General features: G+C 43.6%; 1 protein-coding gene across 10 annotated transcripts in view; it reads right to left on the bottom strand.

Moving 5' to 3' along the window:
- Positions 1–9,299: 9,299 nt before the first annotated feature.
- Positions 9,300–20,768, bottom strand: part of TNS1 (tensin 1) — a 445,218-nt gene continuing 433,749 nt past the window's right edge. For 8 of the 10 annotated variants that reach the window (XM_084806321.1, XM_084806397.1, XM_084806360.1 and 5 more), the window contains one exon: positions 9,304–20,146. In XM_084806321.1, coding sequence (XP_084662447.1) covers positions 20,002–20,146 — 145 coding nt within the window. In that variant the 3' untranslated portion in view covers positions 9,304–20,001. Of the gene's footprint in view, positions 20,147–20,768 lie in introns of all 10 variants that reach the window. The other 2 variants (XM_084806390.1, XM_084806380.1) reach the window with 2 other exon arrangements.

Here is a 20,768-nt window from a genome sequence, read left to right as displayed (position 1 = left end):
TTCCTCCAAACCTGACCAAATCTAAACCTGAATGCTCCTTAATTTTCATTAGTGATTTGGAGATTCAGAGAGGCACAGACCGTGCATCTGCAAAAATTGATATATTTCTCCCCAAACTCTGTATATAATGAAAATTCCAAGGTGGGGAGAGGGTGGAGGGAGAGGAAGGGATGTAGTTTTGTGACAACTCTAGCTTCTAAGCCCAGTGAACGGTTTTGTCAGGGCTCTCCAATCACTGTGCTTGGGGGAAGGATGTTGAACTAATATATTACAAGACTATTCCGGTGTTCAGTACTCTGCTAGTTCTCTCCCAGGACCAGGAATGTTTAAAGAGGTTTTGAGGAGTCTGTGGAACTTGGAAGGGTGTAGCATTGGGTGCATGCTTGAAAAATGCTGGAAGCTTAAGTCCTTCCGCCTCAGACACTGTATGCTCCACTTTCAACATCAACCCCTGTTCTATTGCAATTTCTGTGACTTTGGGCAGAAAACCAAAAGCTTTAAACTATTTTTTTCCATTAATCATAACTCTCTAGCCCCTGCACCTCTACTTCTGAAATTTTGCAGGTATCCTACCTCAATAACATATGCCATTTTCATACAAATTGCTTCCCCCCCCCAACCCCCCCAACACATGATGGAGTGGGGAAGGGGAAACAAATCAACCCCCCCCCCCAGTATTTAGTTTCCCTTTCCACAAAAACTACTGCACTCATCCTAGTGAAATTGTGCAGGTTTCTTAGCTAAGGTCATCTGTATGCTGTATTCCAATTTTAAAACAATTTGCCCCCAAATGAATAGGGTTTTTTTTTTAACAAACACACACTCACGCGCACACACACACACACACACACACACTTAAAAAAAAAAAAACAGTAAAGGCTTCTCTTGTAAAAACCTCTCTGAACCTATTCATCTGAAACTTGGCAAGCTTAATCCCGTAGAAGGGGCAACTAAGCTTGCAAATGTCCTCCAGTTCAGCCAAGAAATATTTTTTTTAAAGTTATCAGCTGTTCTATTTCTTTAAAAAAAAAAAAAATTAAAGGCACATAGCATACACGTGCACAAACGCGCACACACACGGTGCCTATTTCTCTGCCATTTGGCAGGCCTCATAACGAGTTACAATGTCTGTAAATTTCATCTAATTCTATCAAACAGAAAGGGTGATAGCCGTTAGTTGATTTCAAATGGCTGTCAATGGGAGGCACGAAGCTTCGGTTTGGATTTCAGCCCTGAATCAGGCAGCCTGTGAATCAGTCTGAAGCAAATTGGGCTATTTTCCAGATTGCCAAATTGGGGTCTGGCCCAAATCTTGTAGTTTGTGCACACCCCAAATATGAACCTCCCAAAATCTATGGCTTAGATGTCCCTGAGGTGACACCTGTGGCTGAGCTGTGCCACATCAGACTAAGTGGGAGCTCACAAGAGTCCATGCTCCTCCACAGCAACCCACCTCCCTCCATGGAGAAAATGGACATATCAGGGGGAGGCTAAGCTAGAATGCTTCACCTTGACATTTGGTTAACTATGTTCAAATATCTTTACTATGGAGGACCATTCAATCATGCTACAGCCCAGAGATGGGTTTACCACTTCTGTAAGAACTAGGTCTATATGTTAGCCTTCCCCCGCCTTGTTTCCTCCAGATGTTTTGGACTACAACTCCCAGCATTCCTGACCATTGGCCATGCTGGCTGGGGCTGGTGGGCATTGAAGTCCAAAACATCTGGAAGGTACCAAGTTGGAGCTGGCTTATGGTTTTACGTATTTCTGTAAGATGCTGGGACACTTTGCCTCTGCCCTAATCTCATCGTCTGCCTCTACAGAGTTTTGCTGGGACATATGCCTTGGGGTGTTAGCATTGGGCTTAGTGGCAAGACCGTCCTCTGTGGACAGTGGAAGAACCAAACGCATGCTCGCTCGCTCTCTCGCTCTCTCGCTCTCTCTCCTCTTGCTTCTTCTGATATTTCCTGGATTAAAGAATTGGCCCAGAGGTTGGTCTGAAAGCCCCTGACACAGTTCCACTGCTGAAGCTACACAGGTCTGATTGCCATCCCAGCTCAGATGGATGAAATACATACATAAATAATATGCAAACAGATTTGGGAGTGGGGTTAGCAGAAAACTAAGTCACAAGTGTACCTAATTAATAAATCACAGCTGCTAACAGCCTCCCCACCCCCCACCCCTTGCCAGAATATTGTGGGAAACAGAAGACTTTGCAATGGCAAACAAACAAACAAATAAATTTAAACTTAAATTAAATTAAGTTAAAATTTAAATATAAATTAAATTAATGTAATTGATTTAAATTAATTTAAATTAAAATTAATTTAATTTAATTAATTTAATTAATGGAGGGAGCAATCCTATGGCTGCTAGACAGTGGCTAGATGGCCATAGGATATGCTGTTATCCGGGAACCGACCTCGGAGACCATGCTCCGAGGTCAGTTCCCAGAGAACCGACCTCTCCCTGCTTCCGCGCTGCCTCGGAGGCAGCACGGAACAGCGCCGTCCTCCGCACTCACAAGAGGAGTGCGGAGCAGCCAGAAAGGGGCATGGCTGGGGGTGTTCCGGGGCGGGGAGAGCATAGCTGCCTGTACAACACATCCCATGTATCGTACAGCACCCTCCTTCCCCACAATCAGCTGTCTAGCTGAAAAAGCAGGGCAGGAGGAGTGCAGAGGGAGGGAACGACCCCCTCCATGCTTCTCCTGCCCTGCTTTGGATAGGTGGTTGCCTCCAAGTTTGGGGGAGGCCACCTATCTAGATAGGATTGTGCCCTAATTAATAAATCACAGCTGCTAACAGCCTCCCCACCCCCCACCCCTTGCCAGAATATTGTGGGAAATGAAAGACTTTGCAGTGGCCAAACGGTTTTGGTGCCTTTTTTGTTTTCCCACCGAACGAGGCAACGTGCTCTCCTGCCCCTTTCCCCTTTGCTCTTCAAAGGCCTCGCGCTCTTCTGTCTCGTCAGAGTAGTTGAACTATAACAGAAATAGTACCAGCCCTGGAGAGCTGGCCCAGGGCCCGGAGAAGAAGCCGTTTGGAAGGAAGTCACTGGCTGCCAGGCACACACGCACACACCGCACTGCCCATCCTGTGGCCAGACCATTTGCAGTTGGCCCCTTTGCCCCATCACTGCCTCATTTCTGGGGGAGGACTAACCCCTAGTAGCAAACCCTCATAAGCACATCTGACAAGAACCTGGAATTGTGGAGCAGTTGCCGTTTCAACAGCTAAGAGAAACTCAGCGAGGGGAGAAAGAAACGGGGCACCGTCTCACTTTCAGATGGCAAGTCTGCATAGTCAGAGCAAAACAGATGCGTTCATTTGCTTTGGATAACATATTCTGCTTCCAAGAGTCAGGGACTTCAAGGTATTGGTAGGGATGGATGAATCAGTCTATTTTGGTTTCTTGCAGTTCCTCATTTTTCCAATCTTGAGTTTGGTTTGTCGCATTTCCACATCAGTTGGAGATTTTTTTTGCGAAAATGATAGCATGAAAATGTGCAGGCATTTGGGGGGCACATTTCTCCTAATGCACACATTTTGTCTGCAGTTTTGCCTAATATATGCATTTTTGTAATATACCCTAATACAATGCATTTTTGAACATGTTTATCACTAATATATGCATTTGTGTGTGCTCTTTTCCCTAATACATGCAGTTTTGTATGCTTTTTTGATGAGAGAACTCCATTGCAACATTCAGAAAAGTGTGAATTTTGAAGGATAACTGAATTTCAGATTACATATAGGTTCAAAGGTGTGAAGTTAGGTGAGTCCACATTAATGTGCATACTGACTTAATGTCTCCCCCATCCCTAGGTATCTGCAACTTTTGGCGAATGATTCAGGTGGTCAAAGGGAAGACAGCAGGAGTGGGGAACCTTGGCACTTCAGATGTTGCTGAACTCCAACTCCCATCAGCCCCATCAAACATGGCTAATAGTCAGTGATTATGGGAGTTGGAGCCCAGCAACATCCAGGGGGCCTCAGGTTTCCCTGCCCCGAAAAAGAGGGATGAGAGATCATGGAAATTGGGATTGTGTGGCAGGACAGCAGAAGATAGTATGACAAAGGGGGAAAGAAAGGAAATTACAGTTCCTAAATGCCCCAACCGTGGAAGGTCTGCTCAGACATGCTGTATTTTATATATCCATGCAAAATTCATGAATAAAGAAAATGAGGAGAGGAGCTGTAGTTCAGTGGCAGAGCGCTGCATGCGGAAGGTCCCACGTTTGACCCTTGGCATCTGCAGTTGAAAAGATTCTGGGTAGGGAGTGATGGGAAAGCCCCATCTCTGCCTGGGTCCCTGGAGAGCGAGGTCAGAGTTGTCCCCATCAGAGGAGACAACCCTGGGCTAGATGAACAAATAATCTGGCCTGGTCCATGGCAGCTCCCTATATAGGCTAAGTGAGGGAAGGCTAACTTTTACTCATATGTGGTTCCCCCAAAACAGGAATTGCCAAGACAGTCATTCCATTGGCTGGGTTAATTGACTTTCTTCCCTGTCTGAGGAAACTTCTTGCCTCCCCCTATGCTAGTGAAAGCGTATGGAAAGGCAAACTATTTGCTGCATCAAGCAGAGGGCTGACATAGGGTTTTTGCTGTCGCTAGGTGGCAGGGTGGGGCTAAACTGTACTAAATCGGTCAGCTTGGTTTTTGTGTGTTTCCAAGGGACAAAGACATCACCCAGTTCAAACCCAGCAGGGAAAATGCTATAGGACCTGGACTTAAAGGGAATGAGGCTTAGAGAGAAACTCAAGGATAGAAACTATGATCATGAAACTGAAAGAGAGATCCCAGCCACCACCTACCCCATTTTCCTAGCAGGCAAGACAGAATGGAGCTGTTATAATCTATAGGGTTGTATCCAATGGTGTCTGTCCACCAGTGGTGTTCCCTCTCCCTTCTGCAGCAACCTGAGTATCCCCCAAATCTGCTCCAGCGGGTTGGGGGACTCCCTGCAGCAGATTTGGGGGGTGCAGGGGAGAGGAGAGGAAGGGGAAGTTCCCTTGCTTGCGTAGACCTCTGCTTGCATGATGTTGAGCAGAGCCCCTCACCTTGGAATTAACTGTAAGGTAGAAGAACTGTATTCATGTTTCATTTGATCCTTTATCATTGTTTGTTTTTATTTATTAATTTATTTTAAGTATTTTTATACCACCTTTTGGTCAAAACCACCAAGGTAGTATACAACAGTTCAAAACAATCAAAACAACAACACAAACAACACAAACATCATCAAAACATTGAAAACAACAACTAAACCCACTAAAAATAGCACTGTGGTGACTTTTTCTATTTATTTATTTTCAACCAGTCGTTGTGGGGAGGGGCCAAAAGGAATTACATTGGGAAAGGATGAGAAATTCAGAGAAATTGCTCAGAGTGTGGGGCTTCAGGGCTTTCCTTACTGTAACAAGGTGACCGAGGTGTGTGCGTGCTTTTTATTTTACAACTTACGCCCCATTTCCCTGTGCCTTTGCAGCCTCCCTGGGTTCTTTTGCTTTCTGAAAAGCCCCCCAGACTTCTTCCCTTGGGCTTTCCAGTACCACTGCCTACTGAGTGCGTGAAAGCTGAGTGAGGTTGTTGTTAAGTCCTTTTAGCAACAGCAAAACATAACAAAAAAAACCCCCCACCCCTCACACAACTATCAGGTACTGAGTGAGTAGGCTGTGGTGATGGAAAACTCCAAGGGAGGAAATTATGGTTAAGTCCTCTACGGGGCTTTTCAGAAAGCGCAAGCAGGCTGCAAAAGCACAGGGGAATGGGACTTAAGTTGCAAAGTAAAGAATGCACACATCTCGGCCACCTCTTTGCAGTAAGCTAAGCCCTGATGCCCTGCACACTGAGCAAGTTCTTACAATCTCTGCAAAGGAAGAAGAAAAACAACTGCTCTTTCCCAGGGAAGCGAAAGAGGCTGTGAAAACCCAGGAGGGGATTAGGCAAAGCACTAGCAAAAAACAATGTGAAGGGCCAAGCAGAAAGATGTGTCTTGTCACCTTTTCAAAAAGCCGAGAGAGTTGGGACCAATCATAACTCTGAGGGTAGTGCATTCCACAATTTGGAAGTGATAAAAAATAGTTCCATTTCTCCCTGACCTTACCTGGTAGTAAACAGTTATAAGAAGGACCCTCAGTGTAAATAGCATTTTTCTCTCTCTTGCAGAAATACAAAAGTACAATGCTGCCATCTAATGGGAAGAAAAGGAAAGCTGTCCTTTCTGTACCCACTGGTGCTTCCCATTTCTTCAATACATTCTGGGAAGTGTTGCTGCTGGTGCCAAGTCGACCTGTGACTTCCAGTTAAATTCCTGATTCACCTCATGGTGCTTTAAAACCATGAATGGTATTGACCCAACTGGGTTGCCTTTCTCCCACGTGAGAGCATTACATAAGGCTCTGTGCTACAGCCTTGTTCACAAAACCTATTTTTGGTGACTAAATCTGCGGTGGGGAGGTGGTCAGAATCAACCACTCATCTCAGTCCCATCCCCCCCACACACACATACAGATTCATTATAAATTCTGACTAGAGCCTGTGTCCATAGAAACTATACTCATGACCAGGAACACTACAAATAGCAGGGACCCAGATCATGTGGAAAGCCAGCACATGTGATTTCCAACATCCACGTGCATTCAGTCAACATGAACATGTTATCTGAACAGTGCTGATGTTCCCTCTATTCATGAAATTAGATATTAGGACATTGGGTGGGGTGGTGTCACCTAAGGATGCATGGACTTTGTTAAATCCGTTCCATCTGTGTTTCGCAAATTGCCAGGCGTCTTTCATTCTGTCGTCTACTCATTGACAAAATTGGGCTTTTTTTTAGGGATGTACGAGAATTTCATTCATGTTTACAAATGTGCAAGTGAGCACTTGTGCAACGGTGCACTTGCGCAACCCCTGCCCCAAAATAAAAAAAACGGTCTGCAAGTCCACAGAATGTTTTCAGAAGAGAGAGAGAAAAGATCAAGGGGCAACTGATAGTAGGAGCCCTGCAGATATCTGAGGGCTCCTGTTGTTCCAGAGAACAGAACTGGACCTAATGGGTAGAAACTGAAGGGAAGCAAATCTTGGCTAAACATCAGGGGAAACTTTCAAATGGCAAGAGCTGTTTACCAGTGAAACAGATTGTCTTGGGAAGTGGCAAGCTCCCCTTCACTGGACATATTTAAGCAATGGCTGGTAAGCTTTCTGTCAGGGATTCTGTAGTTGCATCAATGGGACACATTAGTCATGGCTAATTTAAGTCCCACTGACTTCAGTGGGCCTTCACTAAGCATGACTAAGCCTGGCTCCAACCCTATGATCTAAGTGATCTAATTACATATTAGAAAGCATGCCTACATAAGGTCGATCCCTTTTTTTTCTGTCAATGCAAAAATATTTGTGATAAATGGAGCCAAAACCAAAGGGGCGGCAGAGTTCATAACTAATTTAGAAACACTTTAGAATTTGATTCTCAATATTTGCGCCCCTGGTTTTAAAAACACTTTAGAATCTGATTCTCAATATTTGCGCCTCTGGTTTTTCTGCCCAAATTATGAAAAGGAAATCTCAGGAAGGCTACCATTCTCGAAATCTGAGATTGAATTTCAATTTTGGAAGTAGGGAGATTTCTCCCAAGGTTCTCCAATAACAGAGGGCATCACAGCTCTACCTCAGATCTTGCAAAGAAGCAACTCAAGTAAGGCTTTGCCTTTTCCAAAAGTATGTGTTGAAAAGGATGTGATGATCATCATCAATGAGACTTTAGGGAGGCAGATGTAAAGGAAGCTCATGAAAAAGGAATCATAGAGTTTGTTCAAGTTAGTTGGATCAATGGCTACTGCCAGATAACGGAATTAGCTACTTAATGAAACGTTACAGCAGCCTTCCCCAGCCTGGTGCCCTCCAGATGTGCTGGATTTCAACTCCCATCTGCCCCTGCCAGCAGGGCCAGTGGTCAGGAGTGCTTGGAGTTGTAGTCCAAAACATCTGGAGGGCACCAGATTGGGGAAGGCTACATTACAGTGTTTTACAGCGTTGGCAAGGAGATGGCTCCTTAGATTTGGGTTTCTCCCTTCGTCCCCACCACCTCTCATTCTGAAGGGAGATATAGTCATTTTGCACGGGAGATGGGTCCACCCATCTCCAGATAGCTGCACCTTTGGCTAGTGTCAGAGAGGAAAATCAGAGTTTCCAGCTTGCTGTAATCCACTGGCAGATTCTCTGGCAAGCTGAGATAGTGAAGTGGTTGTTGTATATGCAGTCTGCGAGCCAGGAAGCCGTAGGTTGAAATCTCATCTCAGCTATAAACTGATTACAGGGGTCCCCAACATTTTTGAGCCTGTGGGCATATTTGGGAATTTGAGGAACTGTCCTGGGCGCCACCCAAAATCGCTACCATGGGAGGCATGGCTAGTCACAAAGGCCAAAGCAGAGATAGGATCTGAGCCCCAATGCACCAAGCAACCCCTTTGACTCCAGTTTTCTGTGCCAACAGAAACCCATTTCAATCTGGATCACCACACATTCTCCATTCTCTCTCTCTCTCTCTCTCTCACACACACACACACACACCTTGGATCACAACTGATACACACGTTGCTCCCTTCCCTCTCTCTCTCCCTCACACTTGTGCATCTCCATCCAGTCATACAAACACATAATTGTTTGTCCCCAGCATACAGGTCACTCCCCTGTGGCTTCCTACTGCTCTCTCTAGCTCCCTCCCCACTGGCTTCCCTGACCCCCCCCCTTGCAGGCTTACTGTTGCCTATTCTAGCCCCCCTCTCCCTAGTACCCCCCCACACACACACATACACACCTTACCAGTCAGCAGCAACAGGTCCCTTTCTCCTTTCCCCTTCTTTTTCTTTGTTGCTGGGTTCCTCGAAGAGGAACGTGTTGCATTGCAGCAACCTGGTATCTTCATTTCCTAATTATGTATCCGAGCCCCACATGCAGCCCAGTGGAAATTTCATAGGAAATGAAGATGGCACCAGCTGGAAGCCCTCACTTCACTTTAAAGGAATTCTAGCTGCCAGTACACACATTTTGTTTTTAAATGAAAGTCAGGAGGGTTGGGCGCCTTGACAGGTGCCAAAGAATGTGTCTGTGAGTGCATTGGTGCCTGCAGGCACCCTGTTGCTGATCCCTGAATTAGATGGCAGGCAAGCCATCTGTATTGTAGGGGCAATTATAATATTGTAGTGCCCTACAGGGCTATTGTGAAGCTTACCAAGGTGGCGTATATGACAGCCTTACCCAATTCACAGCCCTCCAGCTGTGTTGGACTGCAACTCCCATCATTCCCAGGCAGCATCTTGTTTAGGGTTTCAAGTCAATTGTGTGCAGTTCCATCTGATGTTGACAGGGAAGTTTACCAATAAACTTCCCGTAAATAACCTGTTTACCCTGCAGTTATTTTGGAGACCCAAGAGGTGACCCTGCAAGAATCCTGGTGCCTGAAGAACTGACACCTGAGTGCTGTGCTCTCTTTCATCCTAAGTGGGGCGTGGGAATAAAATTAAACAGCCCAAAACTTTTTATTTGATTAGCCTCAGCCATCAAAGAACATATGGAAACTTGCCACATTACACAGAATCCTTGGGTACATAACATAGGGCTACCACTGAAAACAGAATCCCTACATTCAGATGTATGGATTTTGTTAAATCTGTTGCATCTGTGTTTCACAGATTGTCTGGCATGATCCATCATCTGCTCAGATGCAGAATTTCTACTTGTGCCAATTCACATTAGCACTATTTTACATTAGTGCACGTGCCCATTAACGCTAATGCACACTTGTGCTAATGTGCATAAGCATTGATGTGGATTAGTTGAAATCCCCCCTGCAAGTGAAAAACCAGTCTTTCCCATAATGCTCTAAAAGCCCCATTCTTGCTCATAGCAGTTAGGCATGTACGGACTATGTAAAATCTGCTCCCTCTATGTTTTGTTGGTTGTCAGTCACCTTTTGTTCTATTGTCCACTCACAGACAGATGTGAATTTTTTTTTGTCATGCCGAAAAATATGCAAAGAATTACGTAAGAGGTTTCATAACAATTTACATAATTTACCTTAGTACATAACATTTAGCGTATTGTCCCCTATTCCATTCCATGTTTGCTCAGCAGAATCTTGCATATTTTCCTACGGATATATATATGCATAAATTTTGGGCAAGTAAAAAAATTATCTGAAAGCCTACGGACTCCACACGGCCTGAGGGGGTTGCTCCATAGCAGATTCCGGACTCACATGGCCTGAGGGGGTTGCTCCATAGCAGATTCCGCAGGTCAGATTCTTAGAAATCCAAGCTCATTTTAGTCCATCTCGAATTTCTCCAGCATCCCTCATAGCAGTGTGGGGCTCTTTGCCTAGCAGCTTTCAGAAAGGCAGCAGCTCCCGAATGCTCAGGAGAGTGTATGATGTCACATGGCCTCTTGGGTGTTCCAGGAAGCATTACTAAAAGCTTCTCTCCTAAGAGTCCCTAGAAAAGAGGGCTCTGAGATAGCATGCACGGCTTTTTAAAACTATGAGAGACAGAGAGAGAGAGAGAGAGAGAGAGAGAGAGAGAGAGAGAGGACCCACCAGCCACCTCCTACACTTAAAAGGTAAATGGAACCCCTGTCCTCCTCCCCAAATAGAAAATGCTCCCCTTCCCTAGCTTCTTTTGCTGGGGTATTCATTTGCTTCCCCATCCCCAAGAACTGCAGAAAATGACAGGCTTGAAATTTTTGGCACAGCTCTAGTAAATAGGCTGCCTGGTTTTAGCCTATGAAAGCTATTTCAGGCCAGCCCCTTGTAGTTAAGTCATATGGAACTTCTGATGTGGTGCAACCTTGGGAGCTCTAGCAAGAGCAAGTTACGGCGGAGGCAAGGACCCTGTGTAGATTCAGTGCCCCTCGCCTCTGCAGAAGGAAGCTGCTCCGCAGAAAAGTCACTCCTCCTACCCTCCGTGCTCCCCAGCCAAAATTTTTGTTGCAGATGCTGGGCTGCAGTAGGGAGAGGTCCACATTGGCCTCAACATTTGCTTAGATAAAAATCAATGATAAACTAGTTATGTAAGGGTGCCCATGTGCCCTCTTTTGCAGAGGACAGTCCTCTGTTTGATGGACTGCCACTAGGGATGTGCATACAAGCAAAAATTTAGCTAATCAAAGTTCTCCCAATTCCACCACAAATGTGGTTCTGTCTTGTGTCTGTATCAGATTGCGATCTTCTTTCTTTCCTGTCTGCATGAAAATGTGTTTTTTTCATGCATATTTTCCCAAACGTACACACCAGTCCTGCTCAGTTTTGAAATCTACACATTCTTCTCCTATTGAATAAAGCAAGTTTGTGTCCATTTTTCAAATGTAGGCATGCTGTCAAATGTATTTTTTTGGCCCGTGAATCACATTGCAAGCTCAGAAATGTATAGACCTCAACTGCAGATTGTACCTGAGTCCGCGTTCAATCGGGGGGGGGGGGGTGAACTGGATAAATTCTGAACAAACTGAAACAAATTTCTCATACATCCCGAGCTACCAGAGGACTGTCCTCTGTTTTGAAGGCATCTTCTATTTGAAGGGCAGTCCAGTCCAAGTTCTGTATCAAGAACCATCAGAAGGAAGAGCCTGGGGCCTTAAAGCTGCCCATCCACAGCACCTAAACAACAGACTCAGCAAAGCACACATCTCACCTGCTCACACTCATCCATGCTATTTACTGTAGGTATCATAATAATTTCTAAATTTGCATCTATGCATGAAAATGGGCATAGGCAGAATTTGTGCAAATTGATATCTTCATTTGTCTTCTTTTTGGGTGATGCATTTCCTCTCTTTTTTCCCCCAGCATGCCATTAGTGGCCAATCTAATGAGAAATCCTTCTGAAAACTATTCTTGGTCTTACTGGAATTATTTAGCTTTCTTCTGAATTATTCGGGTTTTTGTCCAAGTAGGAACCACCATATTCATCCCAAATTTCTCTTTAGGCCAACCAAATGTTTCTTATGTTACACTTTGCAGTGTGCAAAATGTTTGGTATGATAGTGTAAGGGGATAGGAGTGAATACAGCCACCATAATGATTTCCCTGTGCAAAAAGTAGAGAGTCTTTATTCCTTCACTCCCTTAAAGTTTGAGATACAATTCCAGCAATCCAGACACCAAGCTGGGCATTTCAAGCAATGGTATATTTCATATAATTGATTTTGTTTAAAACCTTATCATTTATAAAGCCATACAAGGAACTGCAACGAGTCAAGATAGCTGTACAAAGGGAAAGAAAAGCTTGGGTGTGCATGGTTCATTCTCACATGAACCATGAGCGACGCAGAGCCGTCTCTTATACATGTGACAGACATTATGGGCACAAAGATACAAAATATAAAGGAGAATTCTGTTTATATAAATACATAGAAAGGTAGCGAATACTGGGATTTTCCTCCCCTCTTGCTCCTCTTTGTGTATGCACAAATGTGCATTTGCATGTGTGTTTAAAAACAAAACTGGAGGGATGCAAGAAGGAAAAACAAAAGGTTGCTTCCAACAGTCATTAATACTGACAAGAAATCTGTAACAATAATATTGGCAGTTACAAAACAGCAAATCTAAGGTTAACCGTTAGCAGTTTTTAAGTCCAGGTTTACACTGTTTACATTGGCAAATTTGGTTGCAATCCCAGTCATACTTACTAGAAGTAAATCCCACTGAAATCAGTGAGATGCACTTCCTAGTTAAGGGTGCAATCCTATGCAAGTTTAGACAAAAAAAAGACCTATAGCTCCCAGCGTGCCCCAGCCAGCTATGCTGATTGGGGCATGCTGGGAGTTGTAGGTCTTTTTTTTCTGCCTAACCTTGCATAGATTGCACCCTGAGTTTAGTCAAGCTTGGGCCATTTGGCTTTATTCTGAAAGTGGCTTACTTCAGAGCAATCCTATTGTTCTCTAGTGGAACCTGCTTCAGAGTACATGGAATACAGCCACTGGGATCACTCCAGATTAAGTTGTTTTCTGCTGCTCTTTGTGAGAGTCTCTGCTAAAACACAAACTAACACCCCAGTCAATCACATTACTTGTAAGAAGCCACAATTTCAGTGGGATTTGCTTCCAAGAAATGTGGTTAAGAGTGGAATGCAATTCTTTCTTCTGTGGGGCTCGATATTCCTGTGCCATTTCAGGGATCAGTGGGTAGCGTCCTATACTTTCATTGTTGCTACACAATGCTGTCTATACACACTCCTTTTCTTTACCCCCAATAGTTTCAGGTATTTTGGATAGCATTGGCTAATGACAGATTTGGGCAATGCCAGGTTATAGGAGCTTTGTTGGGAGGATGTTGCCGGATTGCCATTACTGGGCTCGGAGTAAGGGACCATGTTGAACAAGGTCTTTTAACGTGCGAGTTGGTGAACAGATCAAAATGCTTTCCCAAAATGACTTTTAAAATGGATGGCAGCATTACAGTAGGAGGAGATGTGAAGTTTCATTCCCTTGCCTGACAATATACATATAGAAGGCTGAGAAGTGATTATTCAAAGGCAATGTTAACTCATTCAGTGATGGTTCCCTCCCTCTTAATTTTTAACTGATCTTCTCAGAATAGACTCTTACCTTGCCCTGATAAAATTACATGGAGCGTTTTATTTTTTTAAAAAAATCTGATCTTTTGAAAATATGAACTGAAAGGGAACAAGTGAATGGAACATTTTATGAATGGATTCAGCTTGGGATGTTTGCTCTGAATATACTTGAAACACTGAAACAAACTACTATGGGCAGACTAGAAACCTCTCATAGATATAGGCAGGTTGGCTCCTGTTTCTGGCTAAAGATTGTTTCCTGGTGTGAACCATTTTAGTATCCTCTCCATCGCTACAGAGAGCCAGAGAGGTGTAATTTCCTCCCCTCTTGCTCCTCTTTGTGTATGCACAAATGTGAAGTCTCAGTCAGGGGTAGGCAACTTGTGGCTCTCCAGATGTTTTGGCTTACAACTTCCAGTTGCCACCTTATGCTAAGGTGGACAACACTGGCCCATGCCCTGTTTCTGAAGTGCTATTCTGAAATACTACATCCATGGTAATATAGTGCCATGCCCCAAGCCAGGGAAAATGACCCACCTCCCAACTGTTTTAATGATCATAGAATCATAGAGCTGGAGAGACTATCGAGGCAATCTAATCAAATCCCCTGCTTGATGCAGGGAATCCAGAACTCGAGCATCTCCAACAGATTAAGACTTCCAGTGAGGGAGGGTGCACCACCACTCTAGATGATGATACCAGATTCATCTGCAGGACATTACCTTGGAACGGTTTGGATGCTGGTACTAGAATGTTGTTGTTGTTTAAAATAAAACCCTCATCTAATGCATAAAAGGTGGAACCACCCATGGCTAATAACCAGGATGGCCAAGAGATACTCTTGCTTTTAGTGCTTAAAATGACAGAGGGCAGCTGATCATAGGCCAGTGTTTCAGTCTACTTTCTGTGTGTGTCTTCCATATTCCAGAAATGCACCACAATGAAGTGAGTGTAGCATTTGCTCTGGAATGTAGCAAGGTACTTTTTATCACCAGCTTGACATTTCACCAAATATTTCTTAAATACACCCAGACCCAGCACAAAATCCCCTGGAATCAAGCCTATTTTAAGTCAACCTTGAATGAGCAACTAATCACTGGCTGCCAGAAGACAGCAATGGCCATCACTGTATACTGACCATTTCCACTTCATGCTTTTTTTCCCGTGTCCAACTCAGATTACAGCTGGGAACAAGCTATTGAGCTGGTTGGGGTACTGGTCTAGTATGGCAGTGATTGTTTTCTTATGACTTTGGCTGATATCTGTACTAGAAGAAAGATGAGCTAACTACAGTGTCTGCTAATAGCCTGTAGAATAAGAGCATCTCCAGTTGCCGTGGCGTAGAGATACATTAGGTCATAAATTCCCACTTCTGTAATGAGCTGGATGTCCAATAACCTCTGCAGCAGCAGATCATTAAAAAAGAACTTTTCCAACACATGCAAGCTGTGCCGAGACAAAAAGAGACACTCCTGTATCTAATGCTGTTTACCTTAGATTTCTCTCAGATGTGTTGAGAAGGGAACTGAATGAACAGCAGAAAATGATTACTTATTTGAAGTGACATTTAAAACAAGCAAATGCAGTAGTTTAAAAGGACAATTTGGAGGTGGGGGTTGCAAGTTTTATAAAAATAAAAGTTAAGGCCTAGAGAGTTAGGATATGAGGATATTTGAATGGCTTTGCTCCTGTTCTCTTGCATGAACATACCTTATTTTGGCTGTTTCACTGCTCAGTAACTTTCCTCAAATATCAAGCTACTTAAAAAGTTAGTTAACATCACCAGCTGTTGAAGGGTGGTCAGAGTTTCACAAATTGGCTCGAGAAAAAACAAACAAACATAAAGTCACTTGCAAACCAAATTTAAAATAAAAACAAAAGCCTTAAAAGAATGAAAATCAAAGAGGCACATACAATAAATGTACAACCAACAGGAAGAGGAAAGTGCATTTTAAACAGGTATCTTTGGCAAGATTATGCAGTTCTCTGTGCACGGAGGAGGGTGTTTGTGTGCATGTGTATAAAATATAACACCTTGTACTGAAATAGTAGAATTATTATTCCATAGCATACATGGGACAAAATTACATTAGACATCAGTCCCAGGCATTGGAAATGAGGTGATGTGTTTCAAATGAAAGAATAGAATATTTTATCTTGCTTTTAAAAAGACAACAAAGGGCATAAGTTTGTTTGAAGATTACAGCAGGTCCTCCAGCATTTTGGGATTCAACAGAAGGCGAATTAAATGAGTCTAGAACCGAGGCTCTTTCACCTGTGTCACGAAGCGCCTCCCCCAGCCAATAAAGAAACTGTGAGCATGGTTTTGTGGCTAAGACAAAGGGAAAACCCCCCAGAGATGATTCACCAAGCCAGTCATTCACTCACATCTTGGGAAAATAGTTAGGCAGATCAGCGGATGCGGAACATTGCTCTACTCCCATGGCAAAGATGACAGAGAAGGGGGAAGGGAAGGCAGTTTGTTGTTCCCAAAGTTGTGACAGTAGTTTGAAAACTGGCTGCTATTTTCAGTTCTTGCAAATCCAAGGATGTTTGTTTCCCATCATGACTGGGTTGGCAGTCCATAAAAATGGATTGGGTTGCAATTCCAGGCTCATTACTTTCATCCCTGCTCTATGACTCTAAGCAGAACTGGAAAGACACACTCCCAGTTGAGGGAAGGAAGGGGAGGGTGAATAAAATTTATACTCTGATGACCCAATCAAGATATACACACACATTGTTGGGTCAGGGGTGGGATCGATGGTGGGGAGGAGCTCTCATTACCCCCAGCAACTGCTTGTGACCCTTTGGGTGTTTTGCCTCACATACACTTTGAGACCCCGAGATCAAGGGCCATGCTGGAGGAGCCGGGGACCTGATCAATGTAAAACTGGAATAATAAATACAACCATTACCTCTAAAATGCAGCCTTTGTCTTGAATGCAAGCTGGAAAAGCAACAAGTAACATAATGTGATGTGATTAGCTTTGCCTTTTTAAAAAAGCCGTAATTAGTAAGTATGTCTAAAAGGGAAGGTTCTTAAACTTTCCATCTTCAGCTAGTGAGTTAGTACAGGAGTGGTGAGCAGGTCATGGCTGGAAGCAGGTATTCTGTTGACATGCATGTGCCTGCCATGATGATACTTATATGTGATTGCTGGGTGCCTTTATATCAAGGTTACGTTTTTTGAATGGCAAAACAAAATGAACCCTTACATTTCAATGCCACTTTTTGTGGCGGGACAGCAAATGTTGAAAGGGAAGGGGGAAATGGCAAATTTCTGAAAGTAGTGAAAAAAATGAAGTCTGAAAAATAGAGACTTTCAAAAAATATATATATATATATATATATATATTTATAATATTTATATATCTATAGACACAGTGTTTCTCTAATTGGTTAATGGCAGGGTGAGACAGTTGCACGCGAGGGAGGGGGATCATCTTGCTTGAATTTTGCAGAAGGAGGCAAATATTTGTAACCAACGTAAAGAATAAGCGATCACAGTCTCCAGCATCCCATCTGGGTGAGGATGGGGCATAGAGCCTGGGTGATGACACCAAAAACTAATGCTCCCACTCCATCCAAGTATCTGTTTCAGCAACAGCTCTTGGATACAAAACTCATGCTTTATATAGTATCCAGAAACGAGTCTCTCTCCGCACACTTTCACACATGCACACACCACTAACCCTCGCATCACTCAGCAAGAAGTACAAATTCATACACGCTCACTTACTTGCTTGGGCAGATTACTAAAAATGAGGTGGTGGGGATGAAAAATGCCATATTGTTGCATTGCCCTATGGCACAATATCAAAAGACATTGCTTCTAAGGGGCTTGGGAGAGGGATTGACATCATCTTTTGAAACCTTGCCCATGTCAGTAATGCTAACCAAATAAGCACTTTGCACTAAGTTATACATACAAGAGACTATAACATGGGGGTGGGGGGACAGGGGGAATGGAGGGATCTGCAAATATTGGAGAAAATAAAAGATAGATAAAAGCGATATGTCAAAAAAATAAATACTTTTCGTGTAAATTTCACTTTTTAAATTTTTTTGTTTAGCTTACATTATTTTGTCATTATATTTCATACATACATACATACATACATACATACATATATTATATCAAGGCAATGTGAGAGCTACACTCTCTAGGGGAATTTAGGTGACTGCATGGCTTGGAGTTCATATTTTGACTTTTAGTGAATGCTTTGTACTGAAGTGTCTCATCAACACACGGTCTATCCCTAAAGGTCTTCTTTCCCCACTATTTCAGGTTCTGTTTTATCAGAAACCCAGGTGATATTTTAGGGGAGATGGCTTTTCAGCAATGCTTTTTAATGGAGGCCCTTGAACCCTGTTGGAGGGCATGAGCCCAACCCACCCAAATAATGTGTTATGAGTCCCATTCAGTGTTATCGAGAGGATGTGTAGTGCTTACAGCCCACACACTATCATTGATTCATATTGTTGCCATACCTGCTTGCCTCTTCAGAAGTCTTTGACCAGTCTCCTTTGGACTGGCTGACATGCAAAACCAACAGTGACTTGCTTTCAGCAGGGCCTTGACTCTAGTTTAAGTAGAGATTGAAGAATTCACAATAAACTGATAGAATTCGACACATGGGAACAGCTCTTTGTCCATTCAGCACAAGAGTTTGTATCTGGGATTTGCCAATTGCAGATGCTTGAGAGTATGGTGAGAAACTCCCATGGTGCTATTGGAAATCTATGTGACAGATCCCTCCACAGCAAAAGAGACCAGTCTTGACAATTCAACCTCCCCTTGATAAAGATACCCAGAGCCATTGGTTAATGGGCAGAGCTTGTGTGGCCCTTGTTAGGCCTGCCAGAAGTCATGCTAGTAGAGGAGCTACTTTGTGATGTTAAACAGAAAAATATATAGTTCCTCTGTGGCTGCTGCTACACTGTAGAAATAGGTATGAATTTGCTCTGCACAAAACAATTTGCAAGGTAGAGAGACTGCCTCTCTTTTCCACAACAAACGTCAGTGAAGGACAATGCTGCCAGCTGCAGGCTAGCAGGTCATTGCAAGAGCTGATGCTCAATGGAAGCAAAAGGAAAGCTTAGTGAGACAAAATAATGAGCTAATTTTGCTACATACTCAATGCTGAACCTCCAACAGATGGATTAATCACCTATGGTCACTGGTTTTGGGAACAGCTACGGCCGCGCTTAAGAGCTCACCCCAAGCTGGATCTTTTAAAAGATTATTCCTCGTGTCTTCAGAACAAAATCCCTCCTCCCCCACATTGGATCATTCATCTTCCCTTTGTGCTACTGAATAATTTCCATGCAACATACAAAACCACGTGCATGTTTCCCAAAGGAGAAGGGAGAAACCTGGGTAGGGTTGTTTTTACCTTATATCCAAAAGGAATGGCATTCCCAAATGGCTGGTATTTAAACATTTTAGGGGCAGGGGCCATGGGAGTTTTTCTGCTCGAATGACCAACCATGAACCTCATTTTGTAGAGACCAGAAGATACTCTTTTGCTTTGGCTAGCATGCTCCTAAAATTAGCTAGGGAGAAACTCTCTGCTCTATGTACACACACACACGTGTGTGTGTGTGTGTGCGCGCGTGCGTATGTGCGTGTGTCTATATATGTGTGTGTGTGTGACTCTACTAGTTAAAATCAGAACTTTCCTCCTCCACGGTAGATCTCGCACTACTTGTAGCTAGCTGCTCATGAGGCTTTCCTCTAGCTGGAGCGATGGAGGCTTATGACCTTAGAGAAAGAGGAAAATGTGGGTGCCAGCAGATAAAAGTTCTGAAAAGCCACCACTCAACGTTCAGCAGAGGTATGACCCTAACACTGCAGATTTCCACAGATACACATTAAAACATGTGCACACCACACACATGCGCGCACACACATACGCACACACCTTTGTACATTCAGCCATTTAAGAGCTGGGAGCAATTACTTTCAGAAATGGGTACCAATGATTGCTTGCTTGGCATGTCTCTCAATGAGATTCCTGCAGCTCACGTATTCATGATTTGTTTTTGTTTGTTTTTTGCCTTATTTTCTAAACAAGCAACTACAATATAGTCCTATCCCACAAAGGTCAATGAGATCCGTGCTTTGGCCTGTGGGGGCTGAATTATCTGATTTCATGCTGATCCAAAAGCCAAAATTGTCTCCACCTCTTGAACTTGGCAGGGAAAGGCGACGGTGTCAGTTCCTTGGTTTCTGCTAGGTACGTACATTTGGTTGGTTTGGGCCTTCCAACAATTCAGACCGTTTTCTCTCTCTCTTTCCCCCCATTGGTCCACTTCCCTCTTTCACAATGCACTTCCTCACATTCCTTCTCGGAACAACTCCAAGTCCTTCTTCAAAATTCAAGGGCAAGAAGCCCCCTGCAGGGGGGAGGCATCGGTTCATCTTTTCTGAGAGGAGCCGAGCATGACCCTGGAAACAAAGTTGACAATGGCAGCTGCTGGCTGATCAGGGTCCAGCTCAGCAAAGAGGTGGCAGACGTTGTCCGTCGTACTGCCTTGCTTCCTGGCCACAAAGCCAAAGAGTCTGCAGAGATGACAAGGAAATTAAGGGAGGGGGAAATCATGTGTGAGAGATGAAACATATGAAAAGCCCACAGCTATTTGTGGAGTAGCGATTGCTACCAAACTTAACACTGTTGGTATCATACTAGTGAATCAGATAAGCTATCTACATACTCTGTTTTCTCCCAGAGGCATTTGAAATATAAGGGCACATAACATACGTACAGGATTCACGTGGAATTGGAAGGGATGTGAAGTTTGAAGTCCTTGAGAGAAGGGACAGGGATCCACCATGTTACAATTCAGTTCTCTCAATAAGGACAAAATGATTTTTTTTAAATTAGAACTTCTTTTAATTAGAAAGTTATAAATACTAGATGAAAGGGGAACAAAATGTGACCCTGCTCCTGTCATTTCTAATTAGAGAGGGGAAAATCCAGACAGCTGGAAGATGCTAATAAAAACACCACTTGCTCTACGCAGTACCTAAAATTAGTGGGGCCCATAAGCTCCCAGAGCATGTTCCAAAGCTACTAAGGTAGCAGCAATGACAGGAGAAGACAGATGAAACATGACACGAGACAGGAAAAGGCTCAAACTGGTCACAATTGCTTGACTTTGTAGGGGAAATGTTTCGAATTGAA

Source organism: Heloderma suspectum, chromosome 1 (assembly GCF_057233095.1).
Source record: "Heloderma suspectum isolate Gila_16-S chromosome 1, 16-S_ref, whole genome shotgun sequence".
Lineage (NCBI taxonomy): Eukaryota > Metazoa > Chordata > Lepidosauria > Squamata > Helodermatidae > Heloderma > Heloderma suspectum.
This window is presented reverse-complemented; position numbering and strand designations above follow the sequence as displayed.